Consider the following 19,345-nt stretch of genomic DNA (forward strand, 5'->3'; position numbering starts at 1 on the left):
TCCTTTCTCGAGTGATTTATCTAAAAAGTTAGATAATAGGTGACATTTTGCAATCTCCTTCAGCAGCCATGGTGAGATTAAGTCTGGCCCCACTAACTTCGTTACATCTATAGTTCCTCCAGGTGCTTTCTTACCGCTTCTACAGTAACTACACTATCATCCATCGTTTACAAAATCAATTAGAGGAATGAGGTGACTCAAACCAGAATCCTGTGAATTCAGTGGAATCCCAGGTTGTATAACTTACACTATGTCGTGGTGCAGGGGTAAGGTGCGCAGCTGGGGGTATCTGTTCGCTGGTTCAAAGTGACTCGAATCAGCAAACATTATTTTCTGGCCTTTCATCTCATGACGTAGGTAGAACATAACACTTGTTCTACTGTAAAGACCTCCTGAAATCTTTTAAGTGCCTCACATTCCTCATTATAATTTTCTGTTAGAATTCCCCTTGTTACCTCAATCTGAGTATATGGTCTCGCACTGTTGTTTTTCTCCTTATATGGCTCTAGAACACCTTTGGCTGGTCCTTAGTTTTTTGTAGCAATACCATTTTCAAATTGCCTCTCAGCTTCTCTCCTAACTCGGGGGTATTCGTTTCTGGTTCTCTTTAGTGCCACTCTATTGTCCTCTGTTTCTAGTTATCTGAGCTTTTCACAGGCCTTTAGTAGTGAATACTTTATCAAGTATGATAAAGTGGTGGTCATTAGCTCCTAGAAGCATCTCATACTCTGTCAACATCTGTCTCATTTTGGGAAGACTTCATGTATAGAGTCGGCGGTGGGTTCTCTGCTCTTACTCTTCTTGGATCTGTAATATGTTGCACAGGATGGGTTTCGGTGCATTGTCACCCACAGGATAGGTATGGGGTGCCCTACCACCCATAAGATGTGCATTACCGCCCACATGATGGGTATGCGGTGCACTACCGCCCGCAGGATGGGCATGGGGTGCTGCCCACAGTATGTGGCGGCTCGTGTATAACTATCTACATTGTTTGTATTTGCGTGGTTGCGTTGCGTGTGCGTGGCGGCGAAGGCGTGTGGCGCGTGCCAGCAGCACCAGAGTGCCGGTGCCGCCGCCTGACAGTTGACCGGCAGCAGGGCAAGGGGTCGCACGCGCGCCTGCCACTCTCGTTAACTCGCTCGTGTCGGGCACCACAGTCTACTGGTGGTGTTGACCGCTGGCTCCCCCGGGGCAGCAGCAGCAGGCGCAGGGCACGACATGCCCCCGCTTCAGTGACCAGTGTGACCGCCAGGGAACGGGCCGCAGCGGCCTGGAGTCCCAGCCGCTGGAAGTGCTGGTGGTGTATGTGTGTGAGTGTGTGTCGCACTCCTGCCGCCTCCTCCTGCTACGTGCTGCTCCACACTTCCCCGTGTCACCTGTGTCATGCTCGGGCCCGGCCTGGGCTGACACGCCCTCCTCACCACTACCGTCTCCTGTTATGGTGGTGGTGATGACAGTCCCATCCGCTGCTCGGAGCTCCTACCTGTGACTGGTCCGTTGGAACTCACCCCGCTGCTCGGAGCTCAATCCCTGCTCGGAGCTCAACTGCTGCTCGGAGATCACCTGCTGCTGGAAGCTCGCTTTTGTTAGTGAGAGTAGTGAGGGGGGGCCGTGAGCCGCTCCAGCCAGGTATGAATGTGAGACCCCACTAGCGGCGAGGTGGTGTGTCGGCTTGTGGGAGCGGGCGTGTACAGGCGGCATTGGATCCGCCCATGTCCCTAACAGCACAGGAGGTGGTGGAGCGCGCGGGCGTGGAGTTGTCTAAGTGCATCACGGGTCTTGGGCTTCGCTCCCGCAGTAGGGAGAGAGAGGTGCGGGAGGCGCCCCTGGGACCAGGCGGCACCAGTGGAGGCGGGGAGGGGGGCAGGATGGGCTCGGTGAGGCGAGGTGGGGTTATGGAGAAGGTGGCTAACGTTCTGTGTGGAAACACTGTCGCCTCAAGCGGACTCGTTAATGGTAAGACAAAGATGGACAAGCCCGTCCCCCCAGAGAAGCCCAGTCGCTTCCTGCTGGGGAAGGTGAGGAATGGCGGAATGCCCGGGCCCCCGTTGGGCAGCCCCGCTATCCCTTTCAACGGTCACCAAGGCTCGCCTCGGCCGTTGAGGGCTTCGCGGTCCCCAGCACATATCCTGAGGGGACACCGCTATCTCTCATGGGACGAACTTATCCGTGACGAAGCCTTCCTAGCTAGATTTTTCACGTATTTTTCACCCATCGAAAGGACTGTACTGGCACAGGTGTGCCTCAGATGGCGCACGGTGCTCTACCAGCCACGGTTCTGGCACGGCATACGGCCTGTCCTCAACTGCCGTGAGATGCGTCACACCAACGTCGAGCTCACCACAGACATGCGACGACGCTTCTATGTGTCGGTGCAAAAGCGCGGATTTGATTCCCTCGTCCTCATGTGTGCAAATGACGAGGACCTTATGGACCTGGTGGCAAACTATGCCGTCAACCACACCAAAGCCCTGCGCTCGGTGGCTCTCCGCTGCTCCAACATATCCGACAAAGGACTGGAAACTCTCTTGGATCATTTAAACGGCGTTTATCAGCTGGAGCTGCAAGGCTGCAACGACGTGACGGAGGCGGGGCTGTGGGCGTGTCTCAATCCCCGCATCGTCTCCCTATCTGTGGCCGACTGCATAAATGTGGCTGACGAAGCAGTGGGAGCCATTGCTCAGCTCCTTCCCTCCCTGTACGAGCTCAACCTTCAGGCCTACCATGTCACGGACGCCGCCCTCGCCTTCTTCAGTCCCGCCAAACGTCCACACTCTCAATCCTGCGGCTACACTCCTGCTGGGAACTCACCAATCACGCCGTTATCAATATAGGTTCGTATAGTTCTTGCTCTCATTCTCTTCACATGCCCAAATTGACCGTTAAACGTGCTGCCCTCATTTACCGAACCCTTGCAGAATGGTAGTTACCAACAACGGCTGTTGACGAGTCAGAATCACTGTTTAGTAACTTAAGATATTGCTTTCTTGAATTCGTGAACTTAAGAATCTGAAGTACTTCCTCCAATTATCTGTTTTTGCTGATAATTGCTCAGAGTATGTGGTATATATATATATATATATATATATATATATATATATATATATATATATATATATATATATGACAGGAAACTGGTCGCTCTTGAGTCTTTAGTTTTCCCAATGAGGTCATCGCCCACCCTCCTTTAAGAACTTAAGTGCACATTTACCCCAGGCGCCCAGAGTCTCAGAGCCTATCGGCACGAACCTGTAACAACGTTCTAGGTCTCTGTACTTGTTGGTTTTCTACACACACACACACACACACACACATATATATATATATATATATATATATACATATATAAATTTGTGAGATATATATATGTATACACACAAAAGTCCTTCAGTTTGATTTCAAAAAGCATTCAATATTTAACGCTGATGTTGAATTTGTTGAAACAAAGTTAAATATATCAACAAGTAACAAATATTTGTTAATTAGTGAGAACAAATAATTTATTTGTTTTGGCATTCATGCGTTAAGGACATTGTTTGTAAAAATCTACTAATAATTAAATAACTAAACATGAACATTGAGAATCAATTTGTTATTTAAATTCATAGTATACCTCAGCTACATGTTTGCTTATTTGTTTTGTTTTTGTGCTCAGACCACGTGGTAGACCTAACACGTGATGCAAGGTGAATGGGGGGCGAGATATTTCTTACTGTGATTAATTAATTGTTTTCACATATAGATTTGTTCCATCCTTGCTTGAGTTGACAGGTGTTGATCACTGGTGTGTTGACCAATGTGTTGACACCTTTAGTCAAGCGTCAGTATTACTGTATTCAGGTGTGTTACTGTAGTCAGGTGTCACTGTAGTCAGGTGGCTGTTCTACTGGAGTTAAGTGTTCTAGTCAAGTGTTAACGTGTGAGGTGATCCCTGGAGGCTGACCTGGGGATCAACACGGGGCTGCATGTTGCACGTTGCATGGCGAAATATTTTATAGACTGAGCCCCTCACCAATGGCCAGTCAGGCTACTCTTAGAACAGGGGCAGACTGAGGCGTTTTACGAGCCGACCCCTCTCACGGTCTATGATATAAGGATGTGATAGGAAGCCTCCTCTCCCACCCCCTCCCTCCCACATACCTTCGGAGGAATGTTTAACTTACAGCCCAAACATTTCCTTAAAAATTTTGACAAAGTTTCCTAAGTTATTTCTGGCTTGAATAAGAACGTATAGTCTTAACTAGTGTAATAATGAGATGTATTTTAAGGCAGTGACATGAACCTTATTATATTAATACACGTAGAGCCGGCGAGGATGGTCATACCATAACTAGGTCAACCCGAATTAGAAACTAAGGTTGTCCTCTCCATAGAGGCCATCACTGGACCTGAAGGCGACGTCGGAGGAATAATTCACCAAAGAGCTGAGCCCTAAAGGTGCTGACCTGAACATAAGAACAAAGGCGAGACTTTAATATAAGTGAACATATATCAAGAAGAAGGAAGGCATGAGTAAAGTGAGGAAAGTCCCTAGGTGGAGGCAGAGGGAGGACGTATAGGCCGCAGGATGAAGCGGGTGTGGGGGGTGGACAATCGATACGGGTCGTCCACGAGGCTATGACGTAAACACACGGGTCGACCCCACTCACGTGCTGCCCCGCCAACACTTGTTTACCTTCTTTGTTTACACCTGTCTCTAAGGCAGAGGTGACGCTAGAGGGTGTAAGTGGAGGTGGTAAGTGGAGGGTGGAAGGAGGCATGTGGAGGGGGGAGGGGGAAGAGGCAAGTGGAGGGTGATGGAGGAAAGTGTGTGTGTGGGAGTGGGGGTGTGGGGTTGGAGGAGGCAAGTTGGAATGCTTGTGTTTCCCGTTCGTGAGCACCGAGCATATGGACAATGTTGGACATTTATTTTGCGTTCGTGAGCAGCGCGTGTGACATGATGAGCTCTTATTACTAACACTTCGTGATACAAAATATGTAGCACATTGGCATTATTTCCATCATTTATGCAGTGGTTCTTGGTTTAGATTTCCTTTAATATTGACTCCAATAAATGGAGAAATCTGGTGTTATTGTACTGCAGAAGGTGAACAAGAGGCCTTTAACTGAAGATTACTAGCAAAACAACTGTAAATACAGATAACTTATCAGCTATATAGTAATGGGAAATAAAGGTCAATAGAAGATCAAATTTAGTTAATATCTCACTTCAAATGTTTGTATCGGTCTAAACAAATGAGCTATAAATTGGACCATCGTGAAGAGACAGATGACGTTAATAATGGTCGTCTTTTTATGCAATTTGCGTGAAGCTTTTCTCCTTCCGATAAAACTTTAAATTCGAATTTAAAGAAATGTGTGTACAAAGAGGACAAAATATAAATTATGAGGACAGAAGCTACACGAACTAATAAAGCCACTATTATGCAAAGCGTTTTCAGTAAAACTTAAAATAATTTGGAATACCAAATTATTGAAAGCTGTGTTGGGTAAACACTAAATGCTAAAAGGCAAGTTACCCAAAAATTGGAAAAATTAAAGAAAAATAATAGGTGAGTACAATAAAAAGGTGATACTTAATGACGACACTCATATATAGACTATTACATTATGGAGTCACTATAGTTCTAGCAACAGTACAGTAGTTTATTTACATTTGTAACAGAACGGAAATACTAAGCAGTAATTCACTGCTGGCCAAGTATAGAGCTACCTGCCCTATCATACTCATGCCGGTGATTAGAGCTGTAGAGCTACGATGTAAACAAACAATTAGTGGCTTTAGGTATTGTATGTACCATCTCTATCTATAAATCCAACTTTATGTTTGTAACTCATCTTCTATGTATGTACTTTTATCTGAATAAAAAAAAATATGAATTCGAATTTGAATTTGAAACCCGCGCAGGAACCACCACCGCTTCGTCTTTATTTTAGATGTCCCCCAAGTGCACCTTTATTGATTTGATTTTAATAACATTAATAATAGTAAAGTTAAACAAGTAATATATATACAGTCTGATTACAATCATTACATTTACATCAGATATTAATTTTTTCCTCATCAGCATTCTAAAATAAGTGAAAAAATGGGCATGTTGTTGTTGTTGTCAGGTCGGCCATTATTAAATTGTCGAGTATGAGCGAGGCGTCGGCCGCGGCGTCACCTCGGGAGGGAATTACGTAATTACACTCGTCACGGCGTTCATGGTAGGTGATTACCTGGATTGTTTAAAGCCTTGTGGAGTAGTGGCAAGGATTTAAATACCAGCGGGTAATGGATAACGACGCTGTCACTACGAAACGCTCGTGCCCGATAAAATCACCTGAAATATTGTTTTGTTTTGCTGATTGTAATGCAGTGTTTGTGTTGGCGGGGAGGTGGGGGGGGGGGGGAGAGAGGAGGGGTCGTTGCTAAGGAATCTACGACTATGGTTGTGGAAATGGTCATTATATACCACGCTAGCGATACCAAGGACCCAGAGTGGCTATCGTGCCAAGCTACCAACATCAAGGGTCTAAAGCAGGTATCGTACCAAGCTAGCAATACTAGGTCCTAGTATTGCTACCTAGCTACTAAGCTAGCTAACTAGGTCCAGACTGGTTATCGTAGGAAACTAGCGATTCCCTGACGGATAGTGCTTATCCCTAATTTGGTTGAAGTTATTGAAATAAATATATTCATTTTTTTCGAGGGGATCTTAACACTCAAGTGGTTTGCAGTGGTAGTAGTTAAGAGCAGTCGGCCCATAGCGATTGGACCTGAGAGCAATTGTTGGGCATGGCAAGACGTTTGGGCACGTCTCCTTCCATCTGATACCTCTGTTCACCAGGCAGTAAATATAAGTTAATTGAATTTAGCGGGGGGGGGGGTGGAATCTGCATGCGGCCTTTCATTGAACTCAGTGCGGCCTTTGAAACCAATTTTAAATTCATGTGAACAATAATGAACAATAGCACTCTAATACAATTGATAACTTGCAATGCTTTAATAGTCAGACCTTAAAATGGAAAAACTATGGTAAGGAAATCTGTGATCCAGAAAATATAATAATTAATAATAGTTAATTTGATTGGGGACAGGCAGCCCATATTTATACATACGTTAGGTTTATACCGAGGCCCCCCCCCAAAAAAAAATAGAGTGAGGGGATGGGCCTCGGTAGGGGGTTGCACCCTAGGGAGGGCCACTACTGGCACTCCCAAGGGTGCAACATAACAAGCCAACTAACTCCTGAGTACCTATTTATACCGTGTATTTAAATGCATACGTAAGTTCTTCTGGATCTTAAATGTAAGCCACTGTAATGCAGTATTAACACATCTTTTATACCATATTACTATACGACACTAAACTCTGTACGACTCTACACACAGCGATCACACTAACGTGATGCATCAAATGAACAAATCCACAAGGGCTGTGACGAGGATTCGAACCTGCATCCGGGAGCATCCCAGACACTGCCTTAATCGAATGAGCTACGACAGGGTTAAAGATATATTTAACTTCGATGCAGGTTCGAATCCTCGTCACGGCCCTTGTGGATTTGTTTATTTGTACTGCCCTAAACAAAGCGGACCCACGAAATCTTCACTCAGTAAAACATGGCATTCATACGACGAAAGGTTTGCCCGCCCCTGGCTTACCGGGGGGACGTCGATACACCCAACAGGCCTCCTGTCCCCGACAATGACAAATGGAACCAAATTCCAGGCAAATACAATGTTTACATGTTATATTGTGCAGTTGTTTGGCATTATTTTCGCAAAAAGTCCTTGTGTCTTATGTAGTTGCTGTACTTGCCTATCTTGAAAAACCTGTCCTCTTAAAAATAACGTCGCTTTTGGCCGTTTGCTCGTATGGCCGAAAGTGGACGTAATTTGAAAATGAAAAAAATATGAAAATAAATTTGGGATTTTTTTTTTTTCAACAACAGTAAGTTAAGAGTCCTCTGATAGGTTAGGTGGGCAGGAAATTCTCATAAAGTTTCAAAAGTTATGAAAAACGTTAATTGAAAGTTTCCTCTCCTAACCTGTCTGCGTAAGCCGGACGACTCAAACAGAAAACGGGACAGTACGTCACTTTTGTGAGTCGTTTTCATTTCAAATTACGTCCAAATTTGGCCGTAGCGCGCATACGAGCCAAGAGTGACGTTATTTTTAAGAGGACGGGTTGAGCTGTATGTGTGTGGGCTCGACCTCTCGTTTACTTAAGCAATAAAATCAGCTTCCTAATAAAGGTTGCCGTAGCAATTATTCCAATGATTTGTGTTATAGTTGCTTCACATTTCAAACATCTGAGGAGTCATACCCGAGTATTTAAACGACCGGGTCGTTCCTGGCTAAAGGAACGACTAACAGGACGGTGAGCTGAGGCCGGGAAGATGAATGACTCTCTTGGGGGAGTCTTTCTTTTGGACCGTAATGAAAATGATCGAACTTTAAATGAGCGGTGGATTAAACTTGTCGTGTTTTGTTAGTCGCGTTAGCTCCAGAGAGCTCTAATGTCTTCAGTTTAATCTTGGGCGTTGGAGGCGCTGTGTCAGGCCTGGTGTTTGGGTCGGGGAAGATGGCGAGTGAAGGGGGGGGGGGCACGAGTTTGGGGAACGGAAAGGGGACAAAGGAGAGAGGGGACACGGGAAGGAGACAAGGGAGAGGGGATACGGGGGAGGGAGACAGGAGAGAGGGGACATGGAAGGATGGACTAACAACTTTTTCCGTCCACTTTTGGTACTATTAATTTTGTAAAATCCCTAAGAAAGAAGACAAGAAGGAAAACCTAATTTTTCCATAGGCCTAGTATTGTAAATATATATACTAAATTAAGCCTAATATTGCGCATGTTTGAACTACAAATGCTTATTCAACCCTAGTTCAGGTTAGCTTTATAGTTATAGTTAAGAGAGTGTTACATCCTTTAATGAGTGCTCACCTGAGAACAAACACCATCCTATACATGCTTAAATGTCAAGGTCATCGAACTCTGGCTTTTAAATTACAAAGTAATGAGCGACTAGCTAAAACAAGCTGGAGCGAGGAAGAAAGCAAATGCCAGCAACTGTAGGAAAACTGAATAATGCATGGACACACAACCTGCATCAACGCCACCAGTGCAAATGTCCAGGTGAATGGGGGACTTGTCACCAGCAGTCTTGAGAAGTATGATACACGCCCACATCCCCACTATTAAAGAAATGTATAAAGTAAATAGACCTCCAGAAGTTAATAGATAATGCTTCATTCGCAAGCAAAACTCCAGGATTCCTTGTTAGTTCCCGACGAAATTATTTTTTCGACAGAAAAGACCCACTTGGAAGACCGGAGAAACCTTCAAGAGGGTGTAAAATCCAGGGGAATAAAATTTACACACGAGCATTTAACTGAACAACGGCTACTACATATGAACATCGACCCCGCCTCACTGGCAGCCATGGAGAAAGGGGGAGATAAGAAGATAAAGATTCAATCACAAAACTTACCAGGTGAAGATAGGTGACCGCGCTAACACCAGGGCACCAGTTCCTGTCAGGAGACAAATACCTCAAAATATTCTAGATAATTTCTAGGAGAACTTTCTGGCAACTGGACTCCAAACGACTATAGGTACAATCTTTATCGGAACTTGTTACCCACTGCCAAGCCAACCCTGCCAGACCGCCCGCCTGCCATTAACATAACTTACTCTACATGCCACACTTCCCAACTTTTTCCTTCACCTGCACACCTCTATTGTTTTTACTGAAAATACTTCACTGAAAATGAAAACAAATATTAGTATACTAAAGTGTTGTATCCTTTGCTATACCAATAGTACAAAACGTAAATATGTTTTGTGTGTGTGGGGGGGAGTACAACATCCATATTTTATACATTCCATCCATATTACATCTTTCCTTCCCATCCTAAATCCTTATGCTGACCCCTTCCAAGTACTATATAGTCGTAATGGCTTGGCGCTTTCCCCTGATCTCTCCCTCCCTCCCTGCATCGATATTAACTATAGTTTTCATCATTATTGGAGACGGCAGGACGGAGTTGAGCACCTCATCACTGTTGCATATAATCATCTGTAGTGAGCCAGCAATGATGAATTTGTGGGCCAGCAATGGTGAGCTTCGCGGGCTGAGCCTGTTGATGCTGCTGCTGCTTCTCAGTGAGTTTCACTTTTGATCATTAAGCCTGAATTGAGGTGTTGTTATGTGAGTTGTGACACCTTGGAGCAGTAGTTGTGGCAGCCTGCCGCCTGGGCCACTGTCCTGTTAGTCCTCACAGTTCATTATCGCTAATAAAGCCACAAGTTGATTGTTACTGATTTTAAAAGTAAAGACATATATGTATTGAACATTAGTAGACAGTTTGATAAAGATATCTTTGTCATTCAATTGAACAAACTTTCAGTGTCAATAATGTGTGTATAATTGTTTGGTGTTCCGTGACAAGATGTATATAAATTGTTTGTTGTCATCACTTTGTGTTCTGCGACGCCAAATATAAGAGAACAAGAGAACACTTTGTGTTCTCTTGTTACGACGTTTACAGTCTCTTTTTATGACGTTTATAGTCTCTTGTTACGACGTTTACAGTCTCTTTTTATGACGTTTATAGTCTCTTGTTACCATCATTAAGATCACCATCACCACCATCCTCACCATCATGGTGCTATCTGTTCTAGACCTTCCTGTGTCTACATACCTCCACACACACACACATATATATATATATATATATATATATATATATATATATATATATATATATATATATATATATATATATATATATATATATATATATCTAGGAAATTCCTTATCTACTTAAGGAAATTCCTGTTTTAATTCTTCCTCCCTGGTCTGACACTGTCACATTTTACATCACGTGTTAATTTTCGTGATTTACACACATGTATCTCCGAGTTAAGTTATTGGTATATTCCTTATGTCTCCTCTTGCACTGGATCACCGGGGCAAGAGGATGCTGTCAATAGATTTTCCCGTCAATCTCATATGGACCTGCCATCTTCTCCAATACCAAATGTCTCAATAAAGTTTTCCTGTGTTGTCAAGTTTCTCGCCAGGAAACCTAACTTTATAAATAGAATTTGAATTTCTTTTATTTCCGTGTTCCAATCGGCGAGAACTACAAGTTGAGAGGGAGATTGGTGTGAGTGATTGGTCCGGTGGAGTGTTGAAGATTAGGTAGAGAAATTTCGGCTGCCCTAATAACCTTTGGGTTATTAGGGCAGCCGAATAATTTATAATAAGTTTATAAATTACAAAAAGGACAGGCAGTGAGGTAAGGGAGACGAAGGTAAGAGTCATGAGGGATTATGTAATACGATATCTGTCCCTATTACCTGATATCCTGGGGGGAAGATTGCATTTCCTATAACACTTGTCAAGTCTGGGGCCCGTTATCGCGATCACGTGTGTTGGTTCTTCTGTCACTTTCTCCTGTAACTCTGCCACTTTATTTGTAATTCCATCTGCATTTGTGTACATGATTTTTATGCTTCTCTTAACAAGTGTACTGGTTTGGTATTTTGAGAGGTGTTCGTTTATGTGACTGCGTTTCCGTGTGGGGTGGATAGTGGCGGCTCTTGTGGGGTGGGTGGGGGTGGATAGTGTGGGGGTGGAGGGTGTGGGGGTGGTGGTAGTAGCTGAGAGTACAAAGAGAGCTAGTGTGGGCGGAGTTTGCCTGACGACCGTCGTAGTTTTAATCACTGTTAGTCGTGTGTGTGTGAGTGTGTGTGTGTGTGTGTGTGTGTGTGTGTGTGTGTGTGTGTGTGTGTGTGTGTGTGTGTGTGTGTGTGTGTGTGTGTGTGTGTGTTCGTGCGTGCATGTAGATCTATGCACGCTCGCTTATGGCTGTGTAGTACGCTATTCGTGTCTACAGCATCGAATTTCAGCTCTGGGCCCCCGCCTTAATAAAATGTTATGACTTTCCCAACATAACTCGTATTATATTTTGAAAATCGATATGAAAGTAGCTCCTACTTCCTCCAGGTCTAGTTAATTCCATTTCCTCACTTTTATTACAGTAAAGGTTTCCTTACTCACATATCTGTGGTTTGTATCCATCTCTTCTTGTTCACTGAAAACATTGGTTTATATTGACCAAAGAAAAGACGGGGTTTATAAAAGACCTTGCAAGAATTGTGACGTGGTTTACATATAGAGTAGGTAAGGGGGTTTAAAACCAAAATAACAGAAGACAAAATACCCATCAGAAATGGGCAAGAAACCCCATTTAGTACATTAGCTGATTTCATCAAATGTGAATTCTCAAAATTGTAGTTTTAAAAGAAAAATTGAAGCCTTTAAAAATTAATAATATATCGAACTCCATTATCTGCCAAGGTCTGTGGATACCTGATCTTGTCGATAATTACACATTTCGTGGGCTGTTAGCCGGGGATGACGATGGGTCGTTAGCCTGACCTTTCACGGCACGGAACACTTCGCCAGTCTATGGGTTTTCTGGCAATGATCAGAGCGCCATTGTAATTTTGTCCCCAGGCATGGGTGAAGCGACGTGAGGTGTAATTCACACAGCTTGTCCTCGTAACTCATGCCTCTTAGTTCTGGGACTAGTCTAGTGGCATACCTCTGTACTTTCTCTAGCTTCGTCTTGTGCTTGACAAGGTACGGGCTCCATGCTGGGGCCGCATACTCCAGGATTGGTCTTGCATATGTGGTATACAAGATTCTGAATGATTCGTTACACAAGTTTCTCAAGGCAGTTCTGATGTTAGCCAGCCTTGTATACGCCGCTGATGATATTCTTTTAATGTGGGCTTCAGGAGACAGGTTTGGCGTGATATCAACTTCTAGATCTTTCTCTTTGTCCGTTTCATGAAGAACTTCATCTCTCATTCAGTAGCCTGTGTCTGGCCTCCTGTTCTCTCCGCCTAGTATCATTACCTTACATTCACTTCGGTTGAACTTTAGTAGCCATTTGTTGGACTATTTCTTCAGTTAGTCTAGGTCATCTTGTAACCTTTTGCTATATTCCTCGGTTTTAATCCTCCTCATAATTTTTGTGTGTGAGTATGAGTGAGTGTGTGAGTGTTAGAGAGTGTTTTAGTATAGAAGTATATGAGTGAGTGAATGAGTGTGCAGTGTGAAACTGTGAGTATGAAAGTGAGTGACATGATAATTTTAATAGAGAGTTTACTCATATGAGAACAAAAGGTTCCAAGTAGCACGGGCTATGGTGAGCCCGTAGTGGACTTACCTGGCCCAGGAGCGGGGCTGTAACTGCCGCATAACAGCGGGGCTGTGCCGTGCAATACTTGAGATTTAATTTATAGGGATAAACTTGTATGAGTGAGCTGGAGGTCACGCGAGCACCAGACTCCTGTACCATCTGGGGGTCAGACGCTGACCTTGATAAGAAAGATCCTGGCCTCAAGGAGCAGGAAAGACTGATTCTGGATCAAAGTCTTTATCTTATTGCTGCTTCCTGACACCTGACGGCTGCCTCTTGGTCTGTCACAGTGCATCAGAGTGTGGAGGAAGTGACTGGTGCAGCCTTCAGTACTGAATTGTCGTGAACTGGGAAGGAAGCCAAGATTTGTTTGTGTTTATTACAGAAATGAGCTGTCAAGACGTTTCCACACATGCTCATAATCTGTGAGAGGAAAACACTTCATTCTGGGGTAATTTCGTCCCAGATATTTTATTTACTTATTTATGAAATAGAAGAAGGTACACGCAGAAATCACAATAGGTTCGAACCCTCATCACGGCTCCTGTGGACATGTTCATAGAAGCAGGTACAATGGGTTGGGAAAATACACACACTCGTCAAAGCGGTACATTGTAACAAAGCCACTAACATAGAAGCTGCCACCATCAACACCGAACAACCTTCCCCCTTGTAAACAGGATCACATTGTGAGCTCATTACCACCGATACCGATTGGGATCCCAAAAATGTAAGACATCTCTCGCGAGAGACATTTATAGCGGGTAAGGCTCTCGTAGACTTCATTCCTTAACTTAGAAAAATCTTGCTACACTGCTTTACAATGTGTGAGTGTGTCAACGTAAAGCTGTACTCTATCTGACCTTGGATTTCAAGGCTGAAAAGTATGAAGAACTTGCAATACAAAAAAAATCTCTGTAGAATTGCCTTCAAAAAACAACTAGTAGTTTCAACTCGAAGTCATCAGCTCGAAGTCATCAGCTCGAAGTCATCAGCTCGAAGTCATCAGCTCGAAGTCATCAGCTCGAAGTCATCAACTCGAAGTCATCAACTCGAAGTCATCAACTCGAAAATAGTCATCAGTGTTGCCAATGTATTGCGTGCTTGCAACTTTGTGTTGAGGTAACTTTAGTATAGTGTGATGTTGACCAGGGGGGGGGGGAGTTGAAGTTCCAACGCATTCATTACCTTGCAATTCATGTGCATCATTTGTCACCCACGAAAATCAGTATTTCAGCAAGGCATTTATTCAAGCGCTTCTTTACAGCTGGCTAACTTTACAGCTGGGCTAACTTTACAGCTGGCTAACTTTACAGCTGGGCTAACTTTACAGCTGGGCTAACTTTACAGCTGGCTAACTTTACAGCTGGATAACTTTACAGCTGGGCTAACTTTACAGCTGGCTAACTTTACAGCTGGCTAACTTTACAGCTGGCTAACTTTACAGCTGGCTAACTTTACAGCTGGGCTAACTTTACAGCTGGCTAACTTTACAGCTGGCTAACTTTACAGCTGGGCTAACTTTACAGCTGGCTAACTTTACAGCTGGGCTAACTTTACAACTGGCTAACTTTACAGCTGGGCTAACTTTACAGCTGGCTAACTTTACAGCTGGCTAACTTTACAGCTGGGCTAACTTTACAGCTGGCTAACTTTACAGCTGGCTAACTTTACAGCTGGCTAACTTTACAGCTGGGCTAACTTTACAGCTGGCTAACTTTACAGCTGGCTAACTTTACAGCTGGCTAACTTTACAGCTGTCTAACTTTACAGCTGGTTAACTTTACAGCTGGGCTAACTTTACAGCTGGGCTAACTTTACAGCTGGCTAACTTTACAGCTGGCTAACTTTACAGCTGTCTAACTTTACAGCTGGCTAACTTTACAGCTGGGCTAACTTTACAGCTGGGCTAACTTTACAGCTGGGCTAACTTTACAGCTGGCTAACTTTACAGCTGGCTAACTTTACAGCTGGGCTAACTTTACAGCTGGCTAACTTTACAGCTGGCTAACTTTACAGCTGTCTAACTTTACAGCTGGTTAACTTTACAGCTGGGCTAACTTTACAGCTGGCTAACTTTACAGCTGGGCTAACTTTACAGCTGGGTTAACTTTACAGCTGGCTAACTTTACAGCTGGCTAACTTTACAGCTGGCTAACTTTACAGCTGGGCTAACTTTACAGCTGTCTAACTTTACAGCTGGCTAACTTTACAGCTGGTTAACTTTACAGCTGGGCTAACTTTACAGCTGGCTAACTTTACAGCTGGCTAACTTTACAGCTGATTAACCTTTCAGCTGTCTAACTTTACAGATCCCTAACTTTACAGTCGCCTAACTTTACAGATCCCTAACTTAACTATCGAACATAAGTGTAATACTATGACATCCATGATATTATTCATTAACACTGTTTACTGTACAAGATTTCTGAGTGAATAATGCAATAGGAATTGTGAAGTTGACAGCTGGTTGTCTGGCCTTCAGTGGCCACTCCAGCTTTTTATCCATCTGTATTATCCATCCACCATCCACTATCCACCATCCACTATCCATCTTTTGTCATCATTTGCGGTGCTCCGTCTGTAGCCCGTTACAGCGCTTTGTCCAATGAGCGCCTAATTTGTCCAGTGCTTTGATTAAGGTTACAAAGATATCACCGCTTGGGCTTTGCAAAGATATCACTGCTTGTGCTTTACAAAGATATCGCTGCTTGTGCTTTACAAAGATATCGCTGCTTGTGCTTTACAAAGATATCACTGCTTGTGCTTTACAAAGATATCACTGTTTGTACTTTACCAAGATATCACTGCTTGTGCTTTACAAAGATATCACTGCTTGTGCTTTACAAAGATATCACTGTTTGTGCTTTACCAAGATATCACTGCTTGTGCTTTACAAAGATATCACTGCTTGTGCTTTACAAAGATATCACTGTTTGTGCTTTACTAAGATATCGCTGCTTGTGCTTTACAAAGATATCACTGCTTGTGTTTTACAAAGATATCACTGTTTGTGCTTTACAAAGATATCACTGTTTGTGCTTTACAAAGATATCACTGCTTGTGCTTTACAAAGATATCACTGCTTGTGCTTTACAAAGATATCACTGCTTGTGTGCTCCTTTTATTGGCATTCATTCCACCAACTTTCCTGTTATCTGCAAGCATTCATCAACAGCATATATAAATATTGCAAACTGTGATGTATCATTTTCATTAACTATTCATGTTAATATTGCAAACTGTATCAGAATCATTAATCTTATCCTTTTGGCCATACAGTATTTAACAGCATTAAATATATATATATTATATATATATATATTTATATATATATTTATATATATATATATATATATATATATATATATATATATATTCACAACTAGGTGTGTGTACTCACCTATTTGTGCCTGCAGGATCGAGCATTGACTCTTGGATCCTTGTGTGTGTGTGTGTGTGTGTGTGTGTGTGTGTGTGTGTGTGTGTGTGTATTGCATTGCTATTATGGACATTTTGGAAGGAATCATACGAGTTTTTCAATGATTATCTATTTATATATCTTGATATGTTGATGTTTGTTACAAGGAATCACGTGTGTGTGTCTGGCCGAGCGTGGCTCCTGGCCGTCTGTGTTCCTCTCTGTTTATATATTTGGCCACACATTTGCCAGCTGTGTGTTGACGAACCCCCATATGTTTTGTGTCGGTAATATTGCCTCGCTTAGCTCATGCTCATCCTCCTCATTGTCTTCACTATCGTTATCATAATGAGCCTTATGATCATCATACCTACCAGTCATCCGCGTTATAATGATCATTATTACTGACGCTCGGGGTGAGATGTGGCAACACTGGTCCATGGGGTCACTATAATAAACCTTGACAGTATTATTCTCCCGCACGCCAACCTCACAGTTTCATGACAATTCCCATCTTTCACCCGCCCAAATAAACCTTATTTAGATAAGCGGAAATCACGAAATCTATCATGAATTATCATGCAATTTGGCGGGAAGGAAAAGAAACGAAAAGCTAATTTCAATACATGGAATTGTTTTTATTTCAGGAGCTAATTTTTGGTGATGAGAGCGAGGGTGAGTAGTGAATAAGGAAGGTGGAAAGTGTGTTGATAGTGTGAGCTTGGGAGCACGCTATGTGCTCGCAACTCCAGGCACAAGTCATGTCTCATTTTGAAATTATGTCTCATGGTTTTGTCTGTGGCAAGTGGAAGAGATGATGAGAGCTTTATGTCTCACCGTCACGTGGAGTTGGGACAGTACAATAACAAGTGTGGTGTTTGTATGTGTCCTCACCGCGTGTGTTCTCTTTGGCTGGATGAAGGTTGTGTGTAGTGTAGCTGAGGTCCGCTGGGTGTGTTGCTGTGGGGCTTACCACGCCGCACAGTGTGTCGTGGTGGTGTTTGCTTAGTTGTGCTTGCGGGGGTTGAGCTCTGGCTCTTTGGTCCCGTCTCTCAATTGTCAACTGGTGTACAGATTCCTGAGCCTATTGGGCTCTATCGTATCTACATTTGAAACTGTGTATGGAGTCAGCCTCCACCACATCACTGCATAATGCATTCCACTTGTTAACTACTCTGACACTGAAAAAAGTCTTTCTAACGTCTCTGTGGCTCATTTGCGTACTAAGTTTCCACCTGTGTCTCCTTGTTCATGCCCTGCCCGTGCTAAAGAGTTTGTCTTTGTCCACTCTATCAATTCCCCTGAGAATTTTGTAGGTGGTTATAATGTTTCCCCTTACTCTTCTGTTTTCCAGGGATGTGAGGTTTAGCTCCTTTAGCCTTTCCTCGTAGCTCAATTCTCTCAGTTCTGGGACGAGTCTGGTGGCATACCGCTAAATGTTCTCTAACTTTGTCTTGTGTTTAACTAGGTATGGACTCCAGGCTGGAGCTGCATATTCCAGGATTGGCCTAACATAGGTGGTATACAGGGTCCTGAATGATTCCTTACAAGTTTCTAAAGGCAGTTCTTATGTTGGCCAATTTAGCATATGCCGCTAATGATATCCTTTTGATGTGGGCCTCTGGGGACAGGTTCGGTGTGATATCAACCCCCAAATCTTTCTCTCTATTTGACTCTTGCAGGATTTCACCTCCCAGATGGTACCTTGTGTTCGGCCTCCTGCTCCCTTTGCTTAATTTCATTACTTTACACTTTTCTGAGTTGAACTTTAGTAGCCATTTTCTAGACCATTCCTCCAGTTTGTCAAGGTTGTCCTGTAGTCTCTGTCTTCATCTGTCTTGATTCTTCTCATAATTTTTGCATCATCAGCAAACATAATGAGAGGAGACAGAGGACCACACGACACAGTGTGTGGTGGTGGTGGGAGACAGAGGACCCCACGCCACACAGTGTGGTGGTGGTGGTGGGAGACAGAGGACCACGCCACACAGTGTGGTGGTGGTGGTGGGAGACAGAGGACCACGCCACACAGTGTGGTGGTGGTGGTGGGAGACAGAGGAGACAAGGTGCACTCTTGCGAGTCAGAGGCAACAAAGACTGGGAGTGTGTAAGGTTACGACATCCCTGACCGCCCGCGCCACCTCAAACGCCCCACTTGTGCAACCTCTTGTCTGTAGAGTGTGAGCCAGGTCGCCCAGTGACTTCGGTGTCTTGTGTGTATTCACCTAGTTCACCTAGTTGTGCTTGCGGGGGTTGAGCTCTGCTCTTTCGGCTCCCCTCTCAACTGGTAGTCAATCAACGATAATTTTTTCACACACACCCGGGATTACGAGTCTTGAGTGCTGTCCACTCAGCCACCAGGTGCCCCTGTTGTGTGGAGGACTCAGAGTGGTTAGATGTTATGGTGGCGCGTGCGCACGCACACGCACAGCAGAGACATCAGAGTGGAGAGAGTCACAATAACGTGGCTGAAGAATGTTGACCATACCAAACACTAGAAGGATCGAATTCTTCACAATCGACTTGAGAATGGTTTAGGACGGGCCGATACGTCGTCGTCCCTTCACCTTCTAGTGTGTGGTCTGGTCAACAGAGTGAAGAGACGTTATGGGTACCACAAGGGGTTGCTTCTAGGGCCCATCCTGTTTCTAATATATATCAATGACCTGACAGGAAATTGACCCCTTCATATAAATCTTTGCAGATGATGCA

At 43.8% G+C, this 19,345-nt stretch overlaps 1 protein-coding gene across 3 annotated transcripts in view; it reads left to right on the top strand.

Moving 5' to 3' along the window:
• Positions 1–1,539: 1,539 nt before the first annotated feature.
• Positions 1,540–19,345, top strand: part of LOC138363920 (F-box/LRR-repeat protein 16-like) — a 159,917-nt gene continuing 142,111 nt past the window's right edge. Inside the window, exon 1 of one of the 3 annotated variants that reach the window (XM_069323381.1) lies at positions 1,540–2,837. In XM_069323381.1, the coding sequence (XP_069179482.1) occupies positions 1,716–2,837 (1,122 nt within the window). In that variant the 5' untranslated portion in view covers positions 1,540–1,715. Of the gene's footprint in view, positions 2,838–6,144; positions 6,214–19,345 lie in introns of those variants that run through there. The other 2 variants (XM_069323382.1, XR_011228266.1) reach the window with 2 other exon arrangements.

The sequence above is a fragment of the Procambarus clarkii genome, chromosome 12 (genome assembly GCF_040958095.1).
Source record: "Procambarus clarkii isolate CNS0578487 chromosome 12, FALCON_Pclarkii_2.0, whole genome shotgun sequence".
NCBI classification, from domain to species: domain Eukaryota; kingdom Metazoa; phylum Arthropoda; class Malacostraca; order Decapoda; family Cambaridae; genus Procambarus; species Procambarus clarkii.